The sequence below is a fragment of the Dryobates pubescens genome, chromosome 29 (assembly GCF_014839835.1).
Source record: "Dryobates pubescens isolate bDryPub1 chromosome 29, bDryPub1.pri, whole genome shotgun sequence".
Taxonomy (NCBI): Eukaryota; Metazoa; Chordata; class Aves; order Piciformes; family Picidae; genus Dryobates; species Dryobates pubescens.
The window spans coordinates 10,976,620-11,004,238 of NC_071640.1; the positions used below are offsets into that span (position 1 = coordinate 10,976,620).

Consider the following 27,619-nt stretch of genomic DNA (forward strand, 5'->3'; position numbering starts at 1 on the left):
TTCTCCCAGGCAACCAGCAGCAGAACAAGAGGACACAGTCTCAAGCTGTGCCAGGGGAGGTTTAGGCTGGAGGCGAGGAGGAAGTTCTTCCCAGCAAGAGAGGTGGCCATTGGGATGTGCTGCCTAGGGAGGTGGTGGAGTCACCATCATTGGAGGTGTTCAGGAGGAGACTGAATGGGTTGCTTGGTGCCATGGGTTAGTTGATTAGGTGGTGCTGGATGATAGGTTGGACTTGATGATCTTGAAGGTCTCTTCCAACCTGGTCTATTCTATTCTATTCTAGATGAGCTTCAAAGTCTCTCTTCAAACTCAAAGCGTTCTATGGCGTCACTGGGTGGGAACGCACATCCTCCTGGGGGGAACATGCAACCCCTACCAGGGCAGGGCCACCCCTGAAGGGCCACCTCCTTCCCTGGCATCTTTCAACTGTCACTACCACAACACCAGATCGCTGTGAACAAGCAAGAAGTCCCTCAGAAAAGAGCCAGCAGCATCTCATTAGAGATCTCGTTCCTAAATGACATCTTTCTGAAGCCTGACCAAGGAGCTCTCCTGAGTGGGAATTCAGGCTGAAGCCCTGCCCGTGAAAGGCTGCTGCTGGCAGGAAGTGTTGGTGTTACATGAGTGCACAGCACAAACCCTGGCTGGATTTCGACAGCCCCAGCATTTCAATCCTGAAGCAGCCAGGTTGGAGGCAGAGCCAATGCCCCAAGCCCCTGCCTGGGAGCAGAGGGAGCTGCTTGGATGTCAGGGGGTTAATGCAGAGAAGAGCAGAGCAGCCATGGAGCATCAGTTCCCTTTCACTGGCTCTTGCTGGAGGGGGAGGGGGCTGGAAATCTCTGTTCCACACTCAGAAGTGAAATCCACTCCTGACAGCAATCTGCTGCTAGCAGGCAGAGCAGCTGGTGAACAGTGACAAACAAAATGCAATGGTGAGAGGACCTGGGTGGCTCTAGGCCATCAGCAAGTCATGAAGCAGCTCCTCATTGGAGCATGCAGACCCTTCACATTAGTGTGTGAAATACATTAAGCTGCCCATTGAGTAGGCAGGACCAAGCTGCAGCTGCTCTTCCCCTTGGAGTCTCAAAGGGGTAAAATCCTCAGTGCAAGGTGCTCAGCTCGAGAGAAAAAATCATCCCAGCATCATGGACTGGTGTGGGTCAGAAGGGACTTTAAAGCTCATCCAGTCCAACCCCCCTGCAGTCAGCAGGGACATCTGCAAACTACAGCAGGTTACACAGAGCCCCAAGCAACCTGACCTGGAATGGTTCCAGGGATGGGGCAGCTACCTCCTCTGTGGGGAACCTGGGCCAGGCTCTCACCACCCTCAGTCTAAACAAATTTCTTCCTTCTCTTCAGAGTAATTTTCCCTCTTTTAGTTTCAAACCATCACCCCTTCTCCTGTCACAGAATCACCAAAGTTGGAAGAGACCTCAAAGATCATCAAGTCCAACCTGTCACCCAGCACCTCATGACTAAACCATGGCACTAAGTGCCACATCCAATCCCCTCTTGAACACCTTCAGGGGTGGTGACTCCACCACCCCCCTGGGCAGCACATTCCAATGGCCAACAGCTCTCTCAGTGAAGAACTTTCTCCTCACCTCCAGCCTAAACTTCCCCTGGCACAGCTTAAGACTGTGTCCTCTTGTTCTGGGGCTGCTTGCCTGGGAGAAGAGACCAACCCCCACCTGGCTACAACCTCCCTTCAGGGAGTTGCAGAGAGCAAGAAGGTCTCCCCTGAGCCTCCTCTACTCCAGGCTAAGCAACTCCAGCTCCCTCAGCCTCTCCTCCCAGGGCTGTGCTCCAGACCTCTCACCAGCCTCGATGCAAGGGCAGGAGCTACAGCCTGTGAGGAAGCAAGGGGAGAAAATACTTCTCAGGAAAGGGTGTAACACCCCAGAAGCTCTAAGAGCACCTCTGGCTGTGAAGGTGACCTTATTGTGACACTCACTTGGGATTCCTGACACGAGCTTCAGGGGTCGCAGCACTCGGACGGCTCGCAGGGTCCGCAGGTCAAAGTCAGTCCCAGCAGTTGCTAGAATCCTGAGTGCAAGAGAGAAGAGAGAGGGAGGAAATGAGAGATTGAATGCAAAGTCCTCTTTCCGAAGCATGGAGACCTGTTGTGTACCAGCAGGAAACGTTCAAGCTGCTTTACATGTTGCACCTGTGATGACACCGCGAAGTGTGTCTGCTGAAAACCATCACCCACAGGCTCCTCAGGGCTCCTCAGCCTTGCTCAGGCTAAGCCTGGGGGGTTCTAGTGTAGGAATTGCAATGGGCTTCCAATCTCTAGAACCTGCTACAACCCCAGAGGGGAGCAACCAACAATCAAGTTCCTACCCAGCCCTTGTTCTAGGAGCAAGATCTCATGGCAGCTATCTCTCCAATGGGATTGCTAAGCCTTATCATTACTGCTTTGCATTACTCCTTGGGATTCTGTGATTATCTTTGGTTTCCTTTTCACACCCAGCAGTGATTTGATCATATTTTCACAGAACCACACAGAATCACCAAGGTTGGAAGAGACCTCAAAGCTCATCATCAAGTCCAACCTGGCACCACAGACCTCCTGACTAGACCATGGCTCCAAGTGCCACATCAAATCCCCTCTTGAACACCTCCAGGGATGGGGACTCCACCACCTCCCTGGGCAGCACATTCCAATGGCCAACAACTCTCTCAGTGAAGAACTTTCTCCTCACCTCCAGCCTAAACTTCCCCTGGCACAGCTTGAGGCTGTGTCCTCTTGTTCTGGTGCTGCTTGCCTGGGAGAAGAGACCAACCCCCACCTGGCTACAACCTCCCTTCAGGTACTTGTAGACAGCAACCTCATCTTGAGGTGGAACCTCCTGTGCTGGAGTTTATATCCATTGCCCCCTGTCCTCTCCCAGGGCACAACTGAGCAGAGCCTGTCCCCTCCCTCCTGACCCCCAGCCCTCAGATATTCATAAACACTTACTAAATCACCTCTCAGTCTTCTCCTCTCCAGACTGAAAGTCAATAGTTTGAGTGTGTGATATGCAGGATGCCTGCTGAACTCAGCAGCAGAGGATGTGGCTCTGTAGGGAGCACTCAGCTACACTGGGATCAAAACCCTGTCCTTGACTTACTGACTGACTTAGCTCTGCTGCCAGGCCCGGGCCAGGGGAGAGCAGGATCAGCACTGCCGTGTGGAAAGGGCCAGACTCCATCAGCAGGAGGTGCTGGAGCTCAGGAAAAAAGCATGCTGAGATGTTGGATGGAAGAGAGGCAGCAGCAAGCCAGGACCTGAGGAGCCAAGGATCTATGCTCCAGGACACCTGCTCCTACATTTCCCTGACCAGAAGTCTCACATTACATCAGCTCCATCCATGCAGCTCCAGCAGAAGCAACAGGAGGCAACTGAAACCAAGAGCCAGCACATGCAGAGGCTTCTAATTTAATCTTCTGCACCCCTGCCAATGACTTCATTCCCCTTCTCCTTTCCCACCAGCCTCACAACTTAATTGCTGAGTTCTAAACCTCTGCAGCCTGGTAAGAGTCCAAAGATAATCTCAAACATCCACCTTGGATATTGCTACTAACAGCACAATTAGTCTCCAGTGAGCCAAGATGGATTGGTGCTGTCAGCAGGCAGAGCCCTGCTTCCTGGTACAAGCTGAGAGCAGAGGAGCTCCATGCACTCATCACCTGGTATCTGAATTCAACAAGAAAATAAGGAGTGAAGGGGGGGACTGAACATGAGCCAGCAGTGTGCCCAGGTGGCCAAGAAAGCCAAGGGCATCCTGGCCTGCATCAGCAACAGTGTGGCCAGCAGGAGCAGGGAAGCCTTTCTGCCCTGTGCTCAGCACTGCTTAGGCCACACACTTTGAGTCCTGTGTCCAGCTCTGGGCTCCTCAGGTCAGGAAAGATGTTGAGATGCTGGAAGGTGTCCAGAGAAGGGCAACAAAGCTGGGGAGGGGTCTGGAGCACAGCCCTGGGAGGAGAGGCTGAGGGAGCTGGGGTTGCTTAGCCTGCAGAAGAGGAGGCTCAGGGGTAACCTCATTGCCCTCTACAACTACCTGAAAGGAGGTTGTGGCCAGGTGGGGGTTGGTCTCTTCTCCCAGGCAAGCAGCCCCAGAACAAGAGGCCCCAGTCTCAAGCTGTGCCAGGGGAGGTTTAGGCTGGGGGTGAGGAGAAAGTTCTTCCCAGAAAGAGTCGTTAGCCATTGGGATGTGCTGCCCAGGGAGGTGGTGGAGTCCCCATCCCTGGAGGTGTTCAAGAGGGGATTGGATGTGGCACTTGGTCTAGTCATGAGGTCTGTGGAGACAGGCTGGACTCGATGATCCTCGAGGTCTCTTCCAACCTTAGTGATACTGTGATCTGCATGGAGCTGTTGGAGAGGTGCCTCTCTTCCCTCAGTTTGATCTCATGGTGTGGGAGCTTTATCTCAGCTACCACAGACACAGAGCCCACAGGTCTGAGCTGATAAGCAGATCTGGCTGTGCTAATTGCACCATTTAATTTGTGGCATCATCAGGTTCATCTGCTGGCTCCATCAATCCATGTTGGTCCCTTCCTCACCAGTTGTCCAGAGTCCCTCCCCCATGAAAGGGCACAGCTCACCAGCTCTCTGTCCCCCTTTTGGAGCACAGAATGGTCTGGGTTGCAAGGGACCTCCAAAGGTCATCTAGTCCAACCCCCTCTGCAGTAAGCAGGGGCATCCTCAACTAGACCAGAGCAACCATGGATGACCAACAGCAAGTCTGAGCAGTCAGGAAGATAGCTGCACATAGCATCTCAGCCTCTTCCTTCCCTTCAAAGCTCATCTACACCAAAATGCATCAGGTCCCAACCCTTTCCTTGGCATTGGGTTACTCAGAGCACCTCAGGCTGACTCCTTGGCTCAGACAAACCTGTTTGTCCCCAAACTGAGTCTATGCATCAGAATGGCCTTGCTGCAGCAAGGGATAAACCTCTCTTCAGCTGTAATGTGAAGGGAACAGTGGGCAAAGCAAAATGAGCCAAGGAATCACACAATCAGAAACATTTGGCTTGGAAAAGACCTTTGAGTCCAACCAGTAACCCAGCACTGCCAGGTCAACACTGAGCCACATCCCTCAGCACCACATCTACATGGCTTTGAAACCCCTCCAGGGATGGGGACTCCACCATTGCCCTGGGCAGCCCTGGCCAGGGCTTAACCTCTCTTTCCAGGAAGAGATTGTTCTTCATGTCCAACCTAAACCTCTACTGGTGCAGCCTGAGGCCATTTCCTCTTGCTCTGTCACTTCTACTTGGGCAGGGGAGACCAACCCCCACCTTGCTCCAACCTCCTTTCAGGGAGCTGTAGAGAGCAGTGAGGTCCTCCCTCAGCCTCCTTTGCTCCAGACCCTTCCCCAGCTTCACTGCTCCTCCCCAGCCCTCTGCTCCAGACCCTTCCCCAGCTTCATTGCTCCTCCCCAGCCCTCTGCTCCAGACCCTTCCCCAGCTTCACTGCTCCTCCCCAGCCCTCTGCTCCAGACCCTTCCCCAGCTTCACTGCTCCTCCCCAGCCCTCTGCTCCAGACCCTTCCCCAGCTTCACTGCTCCTCCCCAGCCCTGTGCTCCAGACCCTTCCGCAGCTTCATTGCTCCTCCCCAGCCCTCTGCTCCAGACCCTTCCCCAGCTTCATTGCTCCTCCCCAGCCCTCTGCTCCAGACCCTTCCCCAGCTTTATTGCTCCTCCCCAGCCCTCTGCTCCAGACCCTTCCCCAGCTTCATTGCCCTCCTCTGCACACACTCCAGCACCTCAATGTCCTTCCTGTAGCAAGGGGCCCCAAACTGAACACAAACATTCAGTGACAACATTCAACAGCACAGGGTTGCTCTGCCTCAGAGGCACAAAGAGCCAATTCATTCCTTGCCCTCACACCAGAGTGGTCCATGTCTGAGCCTTCTGCAGCCAGCCTTAGATCTGACACCAACCCACAGTGCTGCCCAGATATGAACACAAAGTGCCTCCTCCTCTGTATGTGACAGAGCCCTGGGAGGAGAAACAGCAAAATGAGAGCAGAATTCCCCCTCCCAACGCACCTGCAACCTACTTTCCTGCCTGTATTCCTGAGGCAGGCTCCAGGGAGAAAAGGGGGAGAGGAACATCTGTAGGCATAGGCTCCTCTGCTAGGAGGCACAGCGACCAAGCAGCCTGTGACAGGCAAACTAAGCAATGAGGGTTTGCAGAGTGCAGAGGGCTTGGTCAATGCTCAGGGTGAAGGAAGATGTTCTGGTTAGGAGGCAATTGCTCAGGTGAGTCCTTGCTGTTTCTAAGCAGGAGACATGAACATACCACAGCAGAGAGCAGAAAGGGAGCCTAACCCCCAGCTGGCAGGGAGGCAGAACCATAGAAGTGTTGAATTGGGAAGAGACCTTTGAGCTCATCGAGTCCAGCAGCTCTCCCACAGCTCACCATCCCCCTCCTACTGCTAAGACCCTCCCACTAAACCACCTCCCTCAGCACCACATCCATGAGGCTCAATGCCCTGATCTGGATAAGGGCATTGAGTCCATCATCAGTACATTTGCTGATGACACCAAGCTGGGGGCAGGAGTTGATCTGCTGGAGGGCAGAGAGGCTCTGCAGAGGGACCTCAACAGGCTGGGCAGATGGGCAGAGGCCAAGGGCAGGAGATTGAACACATCCAAGTGCCAGGTGCTGCACATTGGCCACAGCAACCCCAGGCAGTGCTACAGGCTGGGGGCAGAGTGGCTGAGAGCAGCCAGGCAGAGAGGGACCTGGGGGTGCTGGTTGATGATAGGCTGAACATGAGCCTGCAGTGTGCCCAAGTGGCCAAGAGGGCCAATGGCATCCTGGCCTGCATCAGGAACAGTGTGGCCAGCAGGAGCAGGGAAGTCATTGTGCCCTGTGCTCAGCACTGCTGAGGCCACACCTTGAGTCCTGTGTCCAGTTCTGGGCTCCTCAATTTAAGAAGGACATTGAGAGACTTGAAGGTGTCCAGAGAAGGGCAACAAAGCTGGGGAGGGGTCTGGAGCACAGCCCTGGGAGCAGAGGCTGAGGGAGCTGGGGTTGCTTAGCCTGCAGAAGAGGAGGCTCAGGGGAGACCTTCTTGCTCTCTCCAACTCCCTTAAGGGAGGTTGTAGCCAGGTGGGGGTTGGTCTCTTCTCCCAGGCAAGCAGCCCCAGAACAAGAGGACACAGTTTCAGGCTGTGCCAGGGGAGGTTTAGGCTGGAGGTTAGGAAGAATTCTTCCCAGCAAGAGAGATTGGCCATTGGGATGTGCTGCCCAGGGAGGTGGTGGAGTCCCCATCCTTGGAGGTGTTTAGGAAGAGCCTGGATGTGGCACTTGGTGCCATGGTTGAGTTGCTCAGATGGTGCTGGGTGCTAGGTTGGACTTGATGATCTGAGGTCTTCCTGTAAAAAGTAAATCCCTTTTTACAGCCACTGGTGATTTATTGACATTTGACTGCTTTCAAGATCTGTGAACGAGTTTAAAGGCACAGCCTAAGCCTACCAGAGGGCAGCACCCAGCATCCACTTCCTAAACATCTCAGGCAGCTCATGCTGGGCAAACTGAGCACTCAGGAGTTAAAACCAATCCTGCACCTCCCTGTGCCTGGAAAGTAGGTCATACCTGGAGTCTCACTACATTGATGTTACAAAGGGGAGACAGCTGCTTGCTGCCCTTGGAAACAGAGTGGAATGGGCTGGGTTGGAAGGGACATGAAAGATCATCTAGCTTCAACCAGCCCCTCATGGGCAGGGACACCTCCCACCAGCCCAGCTTGCTCAAGTCCCCATCCCAGCCTGGCTTGGAACACCTCCAGGGTGGGGACATCCACAGCCTCCCCGGGCAGCCTGTGCCAGAGTCTCCCCACCCTCACTGCAAAGAATTTCTACCTCATTTCCAGTCTCAGTCTCCCTTCTCCCAGCTCAAAGCCATTGTTCCTCATCCTGGCACTCCCAGCTCTTATCCAAAGTCCCTCCCCAGCTCTCCTGGAGCCCTTCAGGTCCTGGAAGGCTGCTTTAAGGTCTCCCTTGAGCCTCCTCTTCTCCAGGCTGAACAGCCTCAACTCTCCCAGCCCGTTCCCATAGGGAGAAGTGCTCCAGCCCTCCAATCTTTCTTGTGGCCTCCTCTGGCCTTGGTCCAACAGTCTGATGGGCATCCCAGAACCTTGTGGCCTTCATCAGAGGATGCAGAGAGCAGGAGCAGGGAGCCCAGAGCACTTTCTTGGAGATCTGTGATGTCACACACCCTGCCCTACAATCTCTCCTGTATGGAGGGTTGAACCCAGTGTCAGACACAGCTCTTGGAGAGGGGAGGGGAGCTTCAGGGTCAGCAAAACGTTTCAGTTACTTCCAGTTTGAGAGAGGAGAAAAAATGATAGAGCAAAGAAACCTCATCTGGGATTGTTTCTCCTGTCAAGTTCTAAAGTGAAGGTTTCTGAGCTTTCCTTTCAGTGAAAAGCTTCATGCCAAGACTAAATGTTTTTCATTTGATTTAAAGCTGCCATTTGCCTGAAAAATAGACTAGAGTAGAATAAAACCAGGTTGGAAGAGACCTTCGAGATCATCAAGCCCAACCTATCACCCAGCACCATCTGATCAACTCAACCATGGCACCAAGCACCCCATCCAGTCTCCTCCTAAACACCTCCAGGGATGGGGACTCCACCACCTCCCTGGGCAGCACATTCCCATGGCCAAGCTCTCTCTCTATGAAGAATTTCTTCCTAACATCCAGCCTAAACCTCCCCTGGCACAGCTTGAGACTGTGTCCTCTTGTTCTGCTGCTGGGTGCCTGGGAGAAGAGACCAACCCCCACCTGGCTGCAACCTCCCGGCAGGGAGTTGGAGAGAGCAAGAAGGTCTCCCCTGAGCTTCCTCTTCTCCAGGCTAAGCAACCCCAGCTCCCTCAGCCTCTCCTCCCAGGGCTGTGCTCCAGACCCCTCCCCAGCTTTGTTGCCCTTCTCTGGACACCTTCCAGCATCTCAACATCTTTCCTAACCTGAGGGGCCCAGAACTGGACACAGGACTCAAGGTGTGACCTAACCAGTGCTGAGTCCAGGGCACAATGACTTCCCTGCTCCTGCTGGCCACACTGCTCCTGATGCAGGCCAGGATGCCATTGGCCACCTGGGCACACTGCTGGCTAAACACCAAAACACCAACCCCTAAATCCTGTGTGGGTGCAGAAGATCATCCAAACTTCATTGCTGTGCTGGAAGACCCAGAGGACTCTGCCCTCTAGTCACAGGCTGTTTGCAACCAAGCAAAGGGCACAGGGCAGCTGCTTGCTGGATGAGGATGGGCTTTTCTTCCAGGTGGGCTAGCAGGGCAGGGCACACACTGCAGGGGGGAAGAGATCTGAGTCACCAAAAGCACATCCTCAACCCTCCTTCCTTCCAGGACCCACCAAACTAGAGCCTAGAGGGATTTATGATCTGTAGGACAGGGCTAAAAGTCTGGAACTGATCAGCAGTGCTCAGCACAGGATTCAAAACCCATCAAGGCCCTTAGATGAAAAGCACAGGAGGGACAACAACTTGGTGCCTATCAAATCCAGGTAACTAGATACACCCAGCTATGCAGTGGCCTGGAATCAAGATGTTCAGGCAACACAGCTTAGCTTCTGCATGCTGAGGATGTCACATGTAATGACTGCAAAGATCACCAGCACAGAACATGACCAGGGGCAGTGGAAGGGTTTCTGCCCCTTTACTCTTGTGAGACCCCACCTGGAGTACTGCAGCCAGCTCTGGATGTTCTGCCAGGGGGGCTAGCAGGGCAGTGCACATACTGCAGGGGGGAAGAGATCTGAGTCACCAAAAGCACATCTCAACCCTCCTTCCTTCTAGTGCCCACTAAACCAGAGGCTCTTTGCCAGATTGCCCTGGGAGCAGCAATGAGGTCTGTGTCATCTGGAGGCAGAGCCACATCACCCTCTGCATTTGGCCAGTCCCCAGAAGCAGCTGTGGGTGAGTTGAGGCAGCAAATGTCATGGCTATCAGATGACAGCAGTGTTTAAAAAGCAAACCACAACAAAATGGTTCAGGATTAGAGCTCAGCTTTCCTTCCTGGGGTGCTGAACAGGGATGAGAAGCAGCAACCAGCCAGAAACTGGCGCAGAGGAGGAGGAAAAAATATCTGTACCAAGGTACATTGCTCTGAAGGAAAGGACACAGAATCAGAGTCAATAAGGTTGGAAAAGACCTCAGAGATCAGCAAGTGCAACCTGCCACCACAGACCTCATGACTACTAAACCATGGCTCCAAGTGCCACATCCAATCCCCTCTTGAACACCTCCAGGGACGGGGACTCCACCACCTCCCTGGGCAGCACATTCCAGTGGCAAATGACTCTCTCGGTGAAGAACTTTCTCCTCACCTCCAGCCTCAACCTTCCCTGGCACAACTTGAGACTGTGTCCTCTTGTTCTGGCACTGCTTGCCTGGGAGAAGAGCCCAACCCCCACCTGGCTACAACCTCCCTTCAGGGAGTTGGAGAGAGCAAGGAGGTCTCCCCTGAGCCTCCTCTTCTGCAGGCTAAGCAACCCCAGCTCCCTCAGCCTCTCCTCCCAGGGCTGTGCTCCAGACCCCTCCCCAGCCTCATTGCCCTTCTCTGGACACCTTCAAGTCTCTCAATGTCCTTCTTAAATTGAGGAGCCCAGAACTGGACACAGGACTCCAGGTGTGGCCTAAGCAGTGAGTACAAGACAGAATGACGTCCCTGCTCCTGTCCTGCTCCTCTGGACACCTTCAAGTGTCTCAATGTCCTCTCTTGTTAGGTTGCTCTTCTGGACCTTTCTGCTTTTCTTTCCCACTGAGCCACCAGCTGAGCCATGCACTAACATCTACAAGGTGTGCTTGGAAGGATGGTCTCCTGAATCCATCCACTCCACCAGGCCACTGCAGCCTGGAGCACCCAGAGGTGGGCACACAAGGAGTCGCTCCCGGCGGGCACCATCCTCCCCTCTTGCTTTGAACCTGGGGGGGAGGTTTCTTGGCCAGAACTACCACAGCAAACATGCAATGTTGTTCCAAGGAAAACACAGTTTGCCAAGGCATCTAAAATATTGTGTATTGCCTCCATCTGCTTCTGCTAAATAAACCTAGGGCCGCATCTAATCTAATGAGGAGATGTTGGCAATAACCGCGCAGCCATCTGTACCGTGCCTCCAACCTGTTGCAAGCTGGGTGTGGACATGAAAAGAGAGTCAGGACTGCTTTCTTCCATACTGAAAACAGGAATGGAGACTCCCCCTCTTCTGGTTTTTAGGGTATGGAGCCACATCAGCTCCTGTGTTTGGTGCTAGGGGAGCAGGACCTCGTGAGCGGGCCAGGGAAACCTCTTTCTGCAGGCTCAGAGAACGGGGTGGCTTGGAAGGGACCTTAAAGATCATCCAGTTGCAATCCCCTGCCATGGGCAGGGACACCTCCTACCAGCCCAGGCTGCTCAAGGCCTCATCCAGCCTGGCCTTGAACACCTCCAGGGAGGAGGCAGCCACAGCCTCCCTGGGCAACCTGTGCCAGAGTCTCCCCACCCTCACTCTAAATTTCTTCCGCATCTCCAGTCCCAATCTCCCCTTTTGCAGCTCAAAGCCATTGCTCCTCATCCTGTCACCACAATCCCTTGCAAGAAGTCCCTCCCTAGCTCTCCTGTAGCCCCCTTCAGTTACTGGAAGGCTGCTCTAAGGTCTCCCTGTCCCCATTACAGGGTAGTAGGAGGTGTCTCTGCCCCCATGACAGGGTGGTTGGAACTAGAAGCTCTTTAAGGTCCCTTCCAGCTCAAGCCAGACTTGTGACCATAGTCACTCTGAACATCAGTTTGCCAGTCCTCCTTTCCCTCTCCTCCTTTCATGCTGCACCTTTACCTCACTTCACCCATCCCTTCTCACCCACCAGAGGATGCTAATCCCCTTCCCCAAACCAACAGGAGCACACAGGCACCTTGCTAGCCAGCAGCTGGACCCCTTAAAGGTCTCCTCCAACTGAAACCATCCTATGACTGTGCACCCATCAGTAATGCCAACCAGCAGAGCAGCCAGGTCCCCAACAAGCAGAGCCTGGGGGGGGCCTCAGAAGCCAGAGCAATGTCACTGCTGCAGGGAAGTGACATCTTTAGAAGGGGACAGGGGAATGTGCCCAAATTAACTGGTGGCTCAGGTAACAAAGGCTTTTGCTCTCCCCTGGGCTGTTAAGGCAGCAGCAATCGCTGCAGATGAAAGTCTGGCTCCATTTTCCTCACAAGCTCAACATTTCTGGGCTGTAGAATGCAGCCATTAAAAAAATATATGCTCTGGGCTGGAAGCTGCCAGCCCAGCTCCCAGCACAGCAGCAAGGGTTTGCATTTGCCACATTTCCACAGCAGTCCCCCCTGAGCCCACTGGGCAGCTACAAGGCAGCAGTTTTCCAGGGGAGGTTGCACTTGCATCACTTGGGGGGCTTTAGAGCTTCATTTCTGCCCCCTGACCAGGCAGGAAGGTTTGTCCAGGTGCCACAGCCCTCTGGAATGGAAGCAGACAGCAACACCCAGCAGAGAAGGCTCTGTGTGTGTGTTGTGTGTGCACTGGTGGTGCTCAAAGGAGGCTGCAGCCAGGTGGGTCCAGGGGACACAGCCCTCTGGAATGGAAGCAGACAGCAACACCCAGCAGAGAAGGCTCTGTGTGTGTGTTGTGTGTGCACTGGTGGTGCTCAAAGGAGGCTGCAGCCAGGTGGGTCCAGGGGACACAGCCCTCTGGAATGGAAGCAGACAGCAACACCCAGCAGAGAAGGCTCTGTGTGTGTGCACTGGTGCTGCTCAAAGGAGGCTGCAGCCAGGTGAGTCCAGGGGACACAGCCCTCTGGAATGGAAGCAGACAGCAACACCCAGCAGAGAAGGCTCTGTGTGTGTGCACTGGTGCTGCTCAAAGGAGGCTGCAGCCAGGTGAGTCCAGGTGCCACAGCCCTCTGGAATGGAAGCAGACAGCAACACCCAGCAGAGAAGGCTCTGTGTGTGTGCACTGGTGCTGCTCAAAGGAGGCTGCAGCCAGGTGGGGACTGATCTCTTCTCTCCAGTATCAGGTGACAGAATGAAGGAAAATGGCCTGAAATTGTGCCAGGGGAGGGCTAGGTTGGAGATGAGGAAAAAATTGCTTTGCTGCAAGAGTGGTCAGGGACTGGCACAGGCTGCCCAGGGAGGTGCTGGAGTCCCCATCCCTGGAGGGGCTCAAGAAACCTGTGGCCATGGGGGCATGACTGAGTGGCCATGGTGGTGCTGGGCTGATGGTTGGACTGGATGATCTTGGAGGGCTTCTCCAATTGAAACAGTTCTTTGAGTCTGTGATTTGCTGCAGCAGGTTTTCCCCACAGACAGCCCTGAAATATGGGGCAGGAGAGAGAGAGAGAGAAAGAGCTGTGGGGAATTTCTTAGAGAGCTGCAGGGCAGGCAGGAAGCATCCTGTGGTCCACAGCAGCTTTCTGACAAGGCAGCACATGTGAATACAGCACTGAGGACTTTGGGATGCCAGCCAACAGCATCAGCTGCTTTTTGTTGATGCAGCCTATTGCTGTGAAATGGTCCAGAAATCCCCCCCTAGCTTTTCAGCACCAGAGCTAAGTGTTTTGTTCAGAGCTAAATCATCTCAGGCTTCTCTCTACAGCCAACAGGAACAAAAAAGAATCAACCAACCAAGCACAAGTGGAGCAAAAGAAGCCCAAAGCAGCACTGGTGAGCTCTGGGGTCCAAACTGCAGGAGTCAGGTTCAACAAGGAGCAGCTTTGAGCTCTGCCATATTTGAGCATCCAGTGAGCAAGGCAAGTCACTGCTCCAACTCCCTGCTGCTGCTCTCTCTTGATCCACCTCTCAAGCTGTGGCTTTAAGGAAGGAGAGGTTTCACATCTGACTTGGGTTTAAATCTCAGGGGGCTGGTAGTGCCCAGCTCTAGGCTCTGCCCCTTCAGGTCCCCTCCTGGCCATGCCACCCCTCTCTATCAAACAATCACTCGACTCACAGTCTCACAGTATAACTAAGGTTGGAAGAGACCCCAAGGATCATCAAGTCCAACCTGTTCCAACAGACCTCACGACTAGACCACGGCACCAAGTGCCACATCCAATCTCCCCTTGAACACCTCCAGGGACGGCGACTCCACCACCTCCCCGGGCAGCACATCCCAGTGACGAACAACTCGCTCGGTGAAGAACTTTCTCCTCACCTCGAGTCTAAACCTCCCCTGGCACAGCTTGAGACTGTGTCCCCTTGTTCTGGTGCTGGTTGTCTGGGAGAAGAGACCAACCCCTTCCTGTCTACAACCACCCTTCAGGTAGTTGTAGAGGGCAATGAGGTCACCCCTGATCCTTCTCTTCTCCAGGCTAAACAATCCCACTGCTCTCAGAGCAGAACAAAGCAGGTCTGGGGCTGCACCCAGCAGCAGCGAGGAGGGGAAGGCCCTCTGAGCCCTTTGGCAGCCTGTTGGCATTGTGGGAAGGGAGAGTTTGCACAGACACACCATCGTCTAGACAGCACTAAGCTCCAAGCAGGGAAGGTGCTGGGAGGACACAGCATGGCTCCAGAGGAAGCATTTCTGACATTTGCTTAGTCATCTCCTTCCCTCTGGCATCCTGAGCAAGTCCTTCCTCTGGTAGCCCTGGAAACAGCAGCAGGAGGCAGCTCCAGATGTGTGTGTGGCATCTCCAGCAGGGGCTGGCAGGAGGGGAACTGGGCTTTGTCCCACCCCAGCCATCCTCACATCACCCAATCCATCTGCCCCCAGCACACAGGGGACAAAATTTGGTAACTCACAGGTTGCATCAGCTTGGAAGGGGCTCTGAAAGGTCATCTTGTCCAACCCCCCCCTGCAGTCAGCAGAGACATCTCCAACTAGATCAAGCTGCTCAGGGCCACATCAGGTCTCATCATGGATGTCCTTAGGGATGGGACCACATCCCTGGGCAACCTGTTCCAGGATTCTCACCACTCTCATTGTGAAGAACTTCCTCCTGCACCAAACCTCAGGGCAGGGCAGAGAGATGCTGGTGGAGGGCTGGGGATGAAATGTACCCATGGCACTGGGGGCTGGGGAAGCACCAGGAGTGAGAGGCACCTAAAATAATTCAAGACCTCCCTTCCAGCTTGTTTGGAGGCCTTCAGCCCACTGCTCTGCTTTCTTCCTGCTCTGCTCTCCCCAGCTTCCCCAGACCAGCCCACAGCTCAGGCCAGATGATGCCAGCTGCTCTGCAGCTCTCCAGCATCCAGCACAGTGGCATCACCATCACATCTCAGGGTCCAACGCACTGCCCGAGTGAAGGGAAACAGCAGAAGGCAGCACAAAACTCTGCGTTGGGTAACTGCTACGTCATGAGCAGCCCCAGCAAAACACTGAGGAGACCTTCTTGTGGCCTTCCAGGATCTCAAGGGGACTACAAGAAAGATGGGGAGGGACAACTTATGGTCTTAGGCATCATGAGGTGCTGGAATATGTCCAGAGAAAGGCCACGAGGGTGGCTGGAGCTCCTCTGCTATGAGGAGAGACTGAAGGAGTTGGGGCTGTTCAGTCTGGAGAAGAGAAGGCTCTGAGGAGACCTAATTGTGGCCGTCCAGGATCTGAAGCGGGCTACAAGAAAGCTGAGGAGGGACTTCTGAGGGTGTCAGGGAGTGATAGGACTCAGGGGGATGGAGCAAACCTAGAAATGGGGAGATTGAGATTGGATGTGAGGAAGAAGTTGTTCCCCATGAGGGTGATGAGAGCCTGGCACAGGTTGCCCAGGGAGGTGGTGGAAGCCTCCTGCCTGGAGGTGTTTGCAGCCAGGCTGGAGGTGGCTGTGAGCAACCTGCTGCAGTGTGAGGTGTCCCTGGCCATGGCAGGGGGGTTGGGACTGGCTGAGCCTTGAGGTCCCTTCCAACCCTGACAGTTCTATGGTTCTAAATGGGAGGCACCTCCATAGCAATAGAATAAACCAGGTTGGAATAGACCTCAGAGATCATCAAGTCCTAATCAACTAAAGCATGCAACCAAGCACCCTATCAAGTCTCCTCCTAAACACCTCCAGGGATGGTGACTCCACCACCTCCCTGGGCAGCACATTCAAATGGCCAGTTTCTCTATGAAGAACTTCTTCCTAACCTCCAGTCTTAACCTCCCCTGGCACAGCTTGAGACTGTGTCCTCTTGTTCTGGTGCTGCTTGCCTGGGAGAAGAGACCAACCCCCTCCTGGCTACAACCTCCCTTAAGGGAGTTGGAGAGAGCAGGAAGGTCTCCCCTGAGCCTCCTCTTCTCCAGGCTAAGCAACCCCAGCTCCCTCAGCCTCTCCTCAGAGCTGTGCCCCAGACCCCTCCCCAGCTTTGTTGCCTTTCTCTGGACACCTTCCAGCATCTCAACATCCTTCCTGAACTGAGGGGCCCAGAACTGGATACAGGACTCAAGGTGTGGCCTAACCAGTGCAGTGTACAGGGGCACAATGACTTCCCTGCTCCTGCTGGCCACACTCTTCCTGATGCAGGCCAGGATGCCCTTGGCCTTCTTGGCCACTGCAGGCTCATGTTCAGCCTACCATCAACCAGCACCCCCAGGTCCCTCTCTGCCTGGCTGCTCTCAGCCACTCTGCCCCCAGCCTGTAGCACTGCCTGGGGTTGCTGTGGCCAATGTGCAGCCCCTGGCACTTGGATGTGTTCAATCTCCTGCCCATCTCTGCAGCCTGTTGAGGTCCCTATGCAAAGCCTCTCTACCCTCTAACAGATCAACTCCTGCCCCCAGCTTGCTGTCATCTGCACATTTACTGCTGATGGACTCAATGCCCTCATCCAGATCATCAATGAGGGGCCCAGCACTGATCCCTGGGGCACACCACTGGTGCCTGGCTGCCAGCTGGCTGTGGCACCATTCACCACCACTCTCTGGGCTCAGCCTCCAGCCAGTTCCTAACCCAGCTCAGAGAGCTGCTCTCCAAGCCAGGGGCTGACAGCTTGGCCAGGAGTTTGCTGTGGGGGAGGGTGGCAAAGGCCTTGCTGCAGTCCAGGCAGACCACAGCCACAGCATCAAGCAGCATTGCTGGCTCCTCAAAAGAAAGCACTCAGAGCAGGGGGGGTTGAGCTGAAAAGTGTCTTTTTTTTTTCCCCACCACCACCAAAAAAAGACTAAAATAAAAGGGAAAAGAAATGTCTGTGTTCAGGGAAAGATCTCTTTCAGTTTTCCAGTGGGAAATAACATTTGGGTTTCATTTTGACTTCAAATGAGAGTTCAGATTCTCTTTGTATTTGGCTGTGTTTAACTGCAGTGCTACTGGAAAGTGGGTTGAATGCAGGCAGCTGCACTTAAAAACAGGTTGAAACCTCCCAGGGGAAGCTCTACCTTGTGAAACTAAGGCTTCTGGAGTCAGGATTTTTCCTCTCCTGTTTCTCCTTGGGGAAAAGCCTTGGATTCCTGGGCAGCCAGCCTCCAAACCTAGAGGGAGGCTGCGCTCACCCTGCCTTGGTTCATAGCCCCCATCCCATCAGGATGAAAGATGGAGTGGGAGTGAGGGTGGGGAGACACTGGCAGAGGTTGCCCAGGGAGGTTGTGGCTGCTCTCTCCCTGGAGGTGCTTGAGCAGCCTGGGGGGTGGTGGGAGGTGTCCCTGCCCTGGCAGAAATGCTGGGAACTGGGACAGGAAGGGGCCAGCCATTGAAGTGGTGGAGTCACCATCCCTGGAGGTGTTCACACAGTTGGTACCTCCCCACAGAATGGTTTGTATTGGAAGGAACCTCAAAGACCCTCCGGTTGCAACCCCCTGCCATGGGCAGGGACACCTCCCACCAGCCCAGGTTCCTCAAGGCTTCATCCAGCCTGGCCTTGAGCACCTCCAGGGAGGAGGCAGCCACAGCCTCCCTGGGCAACCTCTGCCAGTGTCTTCCCAAAGAATTCCTTCCTCATCTCCAGTCTCAATCTCCCCTCTCCCAGCTCAAAGCCATTTTCTCTCATCCTGTCTCACCCTTGGCAAAAGTCCCTCCCCAGCTCTCCTGGAGCCCTTCAGGTACTGGAAGGTTGCTCTAAGGTCTCCCTGGAGCCTTCTCCTCTCCAGGCTGAGCAGCCACAACTCAAGCAGCCCATCCTTCCCAAACACATCTTGGAATCTGAAGATAGCCTCTGCTAAAGGCACTGAACCCCAAACAAGGAGAGAGCTAAGACCACCACATTCATTACACCAGTGCCTGTCCTTAGAGCTGAGTTTTTAACACCTGTGCATAGAGCTGAGAGGCTGAACCTGCACAGGCAGCCCCTGGAAGCCCCAGCTAAGTGCAGGAGATAATCTCTGCACCATTTCCATTCCCCTGACCCAGCTGCAGGAGCAAAGACTTCTTTTTTCCCCTGTTCATTTCCCTCTGGTTACCATTTTCTCCCTCATTACAGGAGGGAGACAGCAGAGCTGTAATGCCTTTGATGTTCTGTGAAAGGAAACAGCAGATGCTACCACTCTGACCTTTTTGCTGGCTCACAGCTCCATCAGCTCTCCAGACCCACTCTTCCCTTCTCCCTGCTCAGCCAGGGAGAGCAGGGCAGAGGGGACAGCTGCTGACAACCGAGCCTTCCTGGTAGGGGAGGACTGAGGAGCTGTCTGCTACAGCATCAGCCCTTTGCACAGGACCAGCCAAGGGGTAGAGGGATGGAAGCAGGAGGTTGATACTGGTTCCTGCATGGATCCCATACAGCAGGTCACAGCAGGGTGGGGAGGAGAGTGCAGTGCCCCAGAGAGGTGCCAGGGATGTGGTTTTGTCTCTCAAAAGCCTCAGGAGGACTGAAGTGGGAAAGTGCCTCTGTGGTGCTGAGGGGTAAGAGGTGGTTAGCTCTTCCTGGTGGGACAAGGGGGAACAGGCACAAACCTGTACATAGGAAGCTCCACCTAAACATGGGGAGGAACTTCTTCAGTTGAAAGGTGATGTAGCCCTGGAGCAGGCTGCCCAGAGAGGTGGTGGAGTCTCCATCTCTTGAGACATCCAAAACCTGCCTGGATGTGTTCCTGTGTGCCCTCCTGTAGGTGACCCTGCCTTGGCAGGGGGGTTGGACTGAGAGATCTCCAGAGGTGCCTTCCAACCCCTAGCATTGTGGTGCTGTGAGACAGAAAATGGATCCCCTTGGCCTCACCAGCTGGGGAATGAAGACTGCCATAGAGTCCTTTGGCTTGCACAACACCACAAAGATCCAACCCCCATGATGCCAGGCTGTGTCCCCAGATTAAACCAGCCTGCCTGGGGAGGTGGACTGGGACCCCCAGGTCTGGTTGGAAGCTGTAAGATGGGGACTTGCCTCTTCCCCAGGCTCCCATCCCAGCAGGAACTTACAGTCCCCATCCCTTCTCCTCTGGCAGTCATGGGAGGCTGCTCAGAGCAGAGGGTTGACAGGCAGGGACACACCACAGCACCCAAAGCAGACCTCTGCTTCAGACCCACAACACAACTCACATCAGACTGTGCCACCTCAGCTGTGCACAGGACCATCTCCAGGCTCAAGCTCATGCACAGGATAGTTCACCTGCTGCTTAAAGAGCACAAGGGGCTTCTCCCTCTGCTCCTTCCCCTTCCAAAGTCATCTCTGCCCCCCAAAAATTCAGCCTGAAACCTCCTTTCAAACAGTCCTCCCCACCAAGGGCAAGAGATGGTTCAGGCAGCCATAGGCAAGCCCTGGCCTATTAAATGCTGATCCCTGCCTGTTGTTGTGTTACCAGCAGAAGAACAGGGACTGAGATAAAAGGCTCACCAGCCCAGCCATAATTGCATTAGAAAGGTGATCAGCTGCTCTGCCACCCAGCTCTGGCCTTGCTTTCTCTAAGGCAGTTCCCAGCTCATGTTTGCAGGGACAGGCAAAGCCACCACACAATGGCTGGGAAACACAAAAGCTGCTCAGCACCTGAGGATGCAAGGACCAAGGCTGCAGAAAGGAAGAAAGGAGCTGAGGAGCCAGGAGCAAGGTCCTGGCTGTGCCTCACCACACAGCAGGTAGCCCCAGGCTTGCAGCTATAGATCTGAGGGCCCCAGATCACAGCAGCAGCCTCTCAAACACATCTCATAGATTCAGAGGAGGGGCTGGGTTGGAAGGGACCTTCAAGATCACCCAGTTCCAACCCCCATGCCATGGGCAGGGACACCTCCCACCAGCCCAGCTTGCTCAAGGCCTCATCCAGCCTGGCCTTGAACACCTCCAGGGAAGGGACATCCACAGCCTCCCTGGGCAGCCTGTGCCAGAGTCTCCCCACCCTCACTGCAAAGAATTTCTTCTTAGTCTCCAGTCTCAGTCTCCCCTCTTCCAGCTCAAAGCCATTGCCTCTTGTCATATAACTACAAGCCCTTGTCAAAAGTCCCCTCCCCAGCTCTCTTGTAGCCTTCTTCAAGCACTGGAAGGCTGCTCTGAGGTCTCCTTGGAGCCTTCTCTTCTCCAGGCTCAACAGCCCCAAATGCTGCACTTGCTTTGAGGCACCTGCCCCATGGATCCTGCTCTTTCCAACTGCTTCCCTCAGGGCAGCCTAAGGGGATGGTGAAATACAAAGACATTGCCACTTTTTGAGCCCACTGATGGCAGAATCATAGAATCACCTGGTTGCAATAGTCCTTAGGATCATCAAGTCCAACCATAAGCCAACATCAGAACAAGAGGACCCAGGCTCAAGCTGTGCCAGGGGAGGTTTAGGCTGGATGTTAGGAAGATGTTCTTCATAGAAAGAGAGATTGCCCATTGGAATGTGCTGCCCAGGGAGGTGGTGGAGTCACCATCCCTGGGGGTGTTTAGGAGGAGACTTGATAGGGTGCTTGGTGCCATGGTTCAGTTGATCAGATGGTGTTGGGTGAGAGGTTGGTCTTGATGATCTCTGAGGTGTCTTCCAACCTGGTTAATTCTATTCTGTCTCCCTGTATGCAGCTGCCAGACCATGTCCCTGAGATCCTCATCCAAATGTCTTTCCTTATGTCCAACCTAAGCCTCCCCTAAACTTGAGGCCATTTCCCCTCATTCTATCACCTGTTACATGGGAGTAGAGGCTGGTCCCCACCTCACTGCAACCTCTTTGCAGGGAGTTGTAGAGAGCAATCTTCCCTCAGCCTCCTTTTCTCCAGGCTGAACAACCTCAGCTCCCTCAGCTGCTCCTCACAGGACTTGTGCTCAAGACTCCTCAGCAGCTGATCTCTCTAGAGCAATGCAGTAAGGATGCTGCTGTCCCATCAGCACCAAACCTGCTCCTGACAGGACTTGTGCTCAAGACTCCTCAGCAGCTGATCTCTCTAGATCAATGCAGTAAGGATGCTGCTATCCCATCAGCACCAAACCTGCTCCTCACAGGACTTGTGCTCAAGACTCCTCAGCAGCTGATCTCTCTAGAGCAATGCAGTAAGGATGCTGCTGTCCCATCAGCACCAAACCTGCTCCTCACAGGACTTGTGCTCAAGACTCCTCAGCAGCTGATCTCTCTAGAGCAATGCAGTAAGGATGCTAGTGTCCCATCAGCACCAAACCTGCTCCTCACAGGACTTGTGCTCAAGACTCCTCAGCAGCTGATCTCTCTAGAGCAATGCAGTAAGGATGCTGCTGTCCCACCAGCACCAAACCTGCTCCTCACAGGACTTGTGCTCAAGACTCCTCAGCAGCTGATCTCTCTAGAGCAACGCAGTAAGGATGCTGCTGTCCCATCAGCACCAAACCTGCTCCTCACAGGACTTGTGCTCAAGACTGCTCGGCAGCTGATCTCTCTAAAGTAATGCAGTAAGGATGCTGCTGTCCCATCAGCACCAAACCAGCTCACTGTGTTTCTGGCTGCAGAAGGAAGATTACAGCTGAAGAGGGAAAGTGAAGCACAGAGCAAGAGAGGGGTTTCAGTGCAAAACTCTGGGTGCACCCAGCCCTCATCCCATGTTCAACTCTACCCAGATGGAGACTCTGCCTGAATTTGGGCCAATCACATCCTGGGCTGCAGCAAGAGAAGCAGAGCCAGCAGGGCCAGGGAGGAGATTCTCCCCCTCTGCTCCACACTGGTGAGACCCCACCTGGAGCTCTGTGTCCAGTTCTGGAGCCCCTATTGCAGGAAGGATCTGGAGGTGCTGGAAGGTGTCCAGAGCAGGGCCATGAGGAGGAGCAGAGGGCTGGAGCTGCTCTGCTGTGAGGACAGACTGAGGGAGTTGGGGTTGTGCAGTCTGGAGAAGAGAAGGCTCTGAGGAGACCTCATTGTGGCCTTCCAGGATCTGAAAGGGGCTCCAAGAAAGCTGGGGAGGGACTTTTGAGGGTGTCAGGGAGGGATAGGACTGGGGGGGATGGAGCAAAACTAGAAATGGGGAGATTGAGATTGGATGTGAGGAAGAAGTTGTTCCCCATGAGGGTGGTGAGAGCCTGGCACAGGTTGCCCAGGGAGGTGGTGGAAGCCTCATCCCTGGAGGTGTTTGCAGCCAGGCTGGATGTGGCTGTGAGCAACCTGCTGCAGTGTGAGGTGTCCCTGGCCATGGCAGGGGGGCTGGGACTGGCTGAGCCTTGAGCTCCCTTCCAGCCCTGACAATTCTGTGATCCTTTGGCCTGTGAGCTGCCTCGTGTTTCTGAGCACAGAAGTGGCACAGAGGCTCTTCTCTGGCAGACAATAAACTGCCCAGGATTAAAAGAGCCAAATCTAATTTTAACCAAGCACAGGTTGTACAGATCCCAGCAGAAGATGCTGGCTCACACCTGTTGGGTGCCTGGTTTGGTAGGAGGGGATTGTCTGCTTTGTATTGCTGCTGAGTAGAGTGAAATTACCATTCCAGACACTGACCTGTGCTAATTATAAGCTTTTGGGGAACATTAGGGGAAATCACAGCCTCTCACCAATGCATTACTGACCATGTGATGGTCTCCACAGCACTGCCACTGAAGTTTTCCCTGTCTTCCCAAGTCAGGAGGTCAGACAGCACTTTGCAGAGCTAAAGGAAGGATCAGTTCCCTTCTGCTGTTTGTCTCCTGCCACTGCAGAAGAGGGAGGGTTGGTTGTTGGGGTTTCCTCTCCCCACCCCCCCCACCCCTTAATGATTTGGATAGGTGCCCTAACGAGGCAGGAATGAGAGCACATTCCAGCTGAGCTTCCTCAGCATCAAACTAGGCATTCATTTTGCTAGCACTCAAAGCTCAGTGTCTGTGGGCCCCTGCTGCCCACTTCCCATGCTTTCCACTCTGAGATTCAGAGTGTCACAGAACGGTTTGGGTTGGAGTGGGACAGGGACACCTCCCATGGGAGCAGGCTGCACAAGGTCTCATCCAACCCAGCTTTGGACACCTCAGAGAACCAATAAGGTTGGAAAAGACCTCAGGGATCATCAAGTCCAACCCAGCACCCAACACCTCCTGACAACTAAACCATGGCTCCAAGTGCCACATCCAATCCCCTCATGAACCCCTCCAGGTATGAGGACTCCACCACCTCCCTGGGCAGCACATTCCAATGGCTAACAACTCTCTCTGGGAAGAACTTTCTCCTCACCTCCAGCTTAAACTTCCCCTGGCACAGCTTGAGACTGTGTCCTCTTGTTCTGGTGCTGCTTGCCTGGGAGAAGAGGCCAACCCCCACCTGGCTACACCCTCCCTTCAGGGGCAGCCACAAGCTCCCTGAGCAACCTGTTCCAGTGTCTCCCCACCCTCAGTGTAGAGAATGGATCTAAACCATCCCAGTGCCAGCCCTCAGAATCCATCCAGCATGGAACATCACTTCAGGAGATGGTTTAATGGCCATGGAGGTCTTGGGTTGACAGCTGAACTCCACGATCCTTGGGGTCTACTCCAGCCAAAACAGTTGTATGATTCTTTCCCCATACACCACAGAGCCACCATGGACATTGGCCTCCACCTCCACCAGTGTTTTACTGGGAGCCAGCAGATGGCTTTCCCTCTCATGACCTACCCAGCAACAGGGGTTTTGTCCTGGTGCTATTTTACATCTCAGCACTTCACAAGCTGCCTCCTTGCTTCTTCTCTGACACCCAGTGTTGCATGAGAGCCTCTCTGGGCTTGGCACCAACCCTCCCAGCTCCTTCAAAGACATGGTTCCTACCCCAAACAGCTTACAATATCCTCCCTCTTCACCACTGATCCTCCTGAGGAGACCTGAGGCTGCAAGGGGACATTTGGAAGAGTTTCTGCTCCCTGATGACTGCTTCTGTGAAGGCTGCAGGTTCAAAGCAGCATCCCCAGGGCAGGGCAGAGGGACAGAAGATGATTTCATTACACACAGTGGGAAGCAAACTCCTGCTGCATCCCACACCTGCCCTTCCAGCAGCAGCTCCTGACAGCCCACAGCTCCAGCACCAGCATTTTACAGCTCTGCAGGATGCTCTTCCCCAAAACCCAGAGAGCTCATTCCAGAAGCTGCCTGGAAAGGAGTCTGCCCCCAGTTATGCACAGAGATAGGGCAGCTGGGAGAGGGGATTTGGCTGGAGGTGGTGCTTTATGAGGTTTAAAACTTGCAGGCTGTAAACAGCTCTCCCCAGGTAGCTGCTGGGTGCAGCTGGATGAATCTGGATGAAGCAGAGCAAAGGCAGTAAAATCAGTCGTGGGATCTGATGGATGTGCTTCCCACCTGCCCTCCCTGCCCACTGCTGCTCTCCAGCACAGCTGTTAGAGAATAGAATAGACCAGGTAAGAAGAGACCTTCAAGATGATCACATCCAACCTATCACCCAACACCAGCTGATCAACTAAACCACGGCACCAAGCAACCCATCCAGTCTCCTCCTGAACACCTCCAGGGATGGGGACTCCACCACCTCCCTGGGCAGCACATCCCCATGGCCAATCTCTCTTGCTGGGAAGAACTTCTTCCTCACCTCCAGCCTAAACCTCCCTTGGCACAACTTCAGACTGTGTCCTCTTGTTCTGCTGCTGCTTGCCTGGGAGAAGAGACCAACCCCCACCTGGCTACAACCTCCCTTCAGGGAGTTGGAGAGAGCAAGAAGGTCTCCCCTGAGCCTCCTCTTCTGCAGGCTAAGCAACCCCAGCTCCCTCAGCCTCTCCTCCCAGGGCTGTGCTCCAGACCCCTCCCCAGCTTCGTTGCCCTTCTCTGGACACCTTCCAGCATCTCAACATCTTTCCTAACCTGAGGAGCCCAGAACTGGACACAGGACTCAAGGTGTGGCCTAACCAGCGCTGAGTCCAGGGCAGAATGAGCTCCCTGCTCAGTTCATGGAGAGCCTCTGGCACTTGTTTAGTTGCTGGTCCAGCCCTGACCCTTGACACCAGTGGCAACCACTTGCTGCTCCATTATCCCTGGGACAAGCTCTCCCACTGCTGGCCCTGCAAATGCTCCCCTCTGGCCAGGCTGAGCTGTGGCAGCATTTTCCATGCCCCTCAGTGACACTCCCAGCTCCTCAGCAAGGAGCAAGGGCAGCAAATCCTCCTCCACAGCTCAGCTCCTGCTCGCCTGCAGCCCAGATAATTGACTCATCTGTAGGCTTTCATCTCCTCCCTGGCCTGGGAAGATGAAGTCAAATTGCACCTTCAAAACCCAAGCTGCCTTGTGCCACCTTTGCCAGTCAATAAATCCCAACCACCCTCACCCTGTGGTTTTCAGAGCAGCCAAGAGAAGGAGCAGGCCAAAGCAGTGGCACAAATGTCCCTTCTCATCCGTCACACAGCTTGCTCCAGACCATAAGCATCCTTTAACCTGCTTTTACTTATTTATTTAAGCAGCAAAGGAGGGAGAAAACCATCCTAGGCCAGCCTGTGTCAGCAATTAAGGGCATGAAATATCTGGCAGGAGCAGCTTTATAATTAGAGCTCTCCCCTGCCCTTCCCCTCCCCTCCTGCCAAAGAGAAACCGCTGAGCACCAGCCACGGCTGCAAGGTTGTGCTGCTCCTGGAGAGCCTCAGAGGACAAACAGGCTGAGCTACCAGACCTGCTGCCTTCATGGTCCTGTCAGGCAGGAGAGCTGCAGGGACTGCAGGCAGCACACTGAGCCCAAGGGGGATCCTGTCCCAAGGGATCTCTCTTTGGCCTAACCTGAAGCCTTTTACCCCTCCGGTGTAGGACAACCTCCTGCTTCGCTCCTTCAACTTAGACAGCAAAGCCTTTGCCATGGCCCAGGGCAGCAGAAGAATGATGGAATCAGAATCATTTTGATTGGAAAAGAAGTTTAAGCTCATCAAGTCCAACCATTGACCACCACTGCCAGGCTGTCACTAAACCATCTCCCTCAGCACTGCATCTACCTGGCTGTGAAACCCCTCCAGGGCTGGGGACTCCACCACCTCCCTGGGCAGCCTGTGCCAATCCCTGACCATTCCTGTAGCAAAGAAATTGTTCCTAATCTCCAACCTAAGCCTGCCCTGGCACAACCTGAGACCATTTTATCTTGCCCTAGCACTTGTTGCTTGGGAGAAGAGCCCAACCCCCACCTGAATGCAACCTCCTTTCAGGGAGCTGTAGAGGGCAATGAGGTCTCCCCTCAGCCCTTTCTCCAAGCTAAACACCCCCAGCTCCCTCAGCTGCTCCTCCCCAGCCCATTCACCAACTTCACTGCCCTTCTCTGGACCTGCTCCAGCCCCTCAGTGTTCATCTTGTAGTGAGGGGCCCAAAACTGAACCCAGCACTTCAGGTATCACCACTCAAGTGATCCACAGCTTCTCCATCACCCTCAGACTGTGTTCACACAGGAACTGCACATCTCCAGCCAGACACATCAAGCCCAAGCCTTTCAGCTCCAGATACCAACAGCACTGACTGAGGAGAGGCTGATACTTGTTCATACTTCACTTCCAAGCAGTGCATAGTAAAAGTGCTCTGAGCTCTGCAGAGACCTTGGCACCCTCCTTTGCCTGCCCCTCAGCACAGCTTCTCTTCTGGCCACCAGGGAGGAGGTTGTTAGCACAGAAGGGTGATCCCCATGGCCCACTGATCAGGTGCTGGTTGTAAGGGAGAGCTCTGAAGCAGGCTGAGCAGAGACACAGTGGGGTTGCCACCACTGGGGTTGCTTAGCCTGGAGAGGAGGCAGCTCAGGGGGAGACCTTATTGCCATCTACAACTCCCTGCAGGGAGGTGGTAGCCAGGTGGGGGTTCGTCTCTTCTCCCAGGCAAGCAACACCAGAACAAGAGGACACAGTCTCAAGCTGTGCCAGGGGAGGTTTAGGCTGGAGGTGAGGAGAAAGTTCTTCCCAGAGAGAGTTGTTGGCCATTGGAATGTGCTGCCCAGGGAGGTGGTGGAGTCCCCATCCCTGGAGGTGTTCATAAAAGCATTGGATGAGGCACTTGGTGCCATGGTTCAGTTGATCAGATGGTGCTGGGTGATAGGTTGGACTTGATGATTTCTGAGGTCTGTTCCAACCTGGTTAATTCTGTATTCTGTGACAAGGACCTGTGGGGACCCACAACAGATGTTCACATGCTGGTGGCTGCACCAAGGGTGGGGAGGCTGCACCAAAGGAGGTTTGCATTCCTCTGAGAGCAGCAGAGAAGATGCCCTAATTGTCTCCCCCATGCCTCAACCGTGTGTGAGCACTGCCATGTGGCAGATCAATTCCTTAGCAGGGCTAATCAAGGTGACCCAAGAGCTTATCTGCTGAATATTCAAGCCAGGTGAGCAGGCCTGGCTCCCTGAAGTGCAGAGACATCCCCTGCCAAGATCCAAACCTCTCCCCACCTCCCCAGTCCTGGCCACCCCAGAGACAGGTAAAGGTTTAACAAACCCTTTTCTACCATGCACCAAAAAGATTATATAGATGT

At 54.3% G+C, this 27,619-nt stretch overlaps 1 protein-coding gene across 1 annotated transcript in view; it reads right to left on the reverse strand.

Annotated features, from left to right (window-relative positions):
• CACNA1B (calcium voltage-gated channel subunit alpha1 B) overlaps positions 1–27,619 on the reverse strand; it is a 432,602-nt gene that overhangs the window by 258,366 nt on the left and 146,617 nt on the right. The window contains exon 4 of the mRNA XM_054174438.1: positions 1,955–2,046. Coding sequence (XP_054030413.1) covers positions 1,955–2,046 — 92 coding nt within the window. The remainder of the gene's footprint in view (positions 1–1,954; positions 2,047–27,619) is intronic.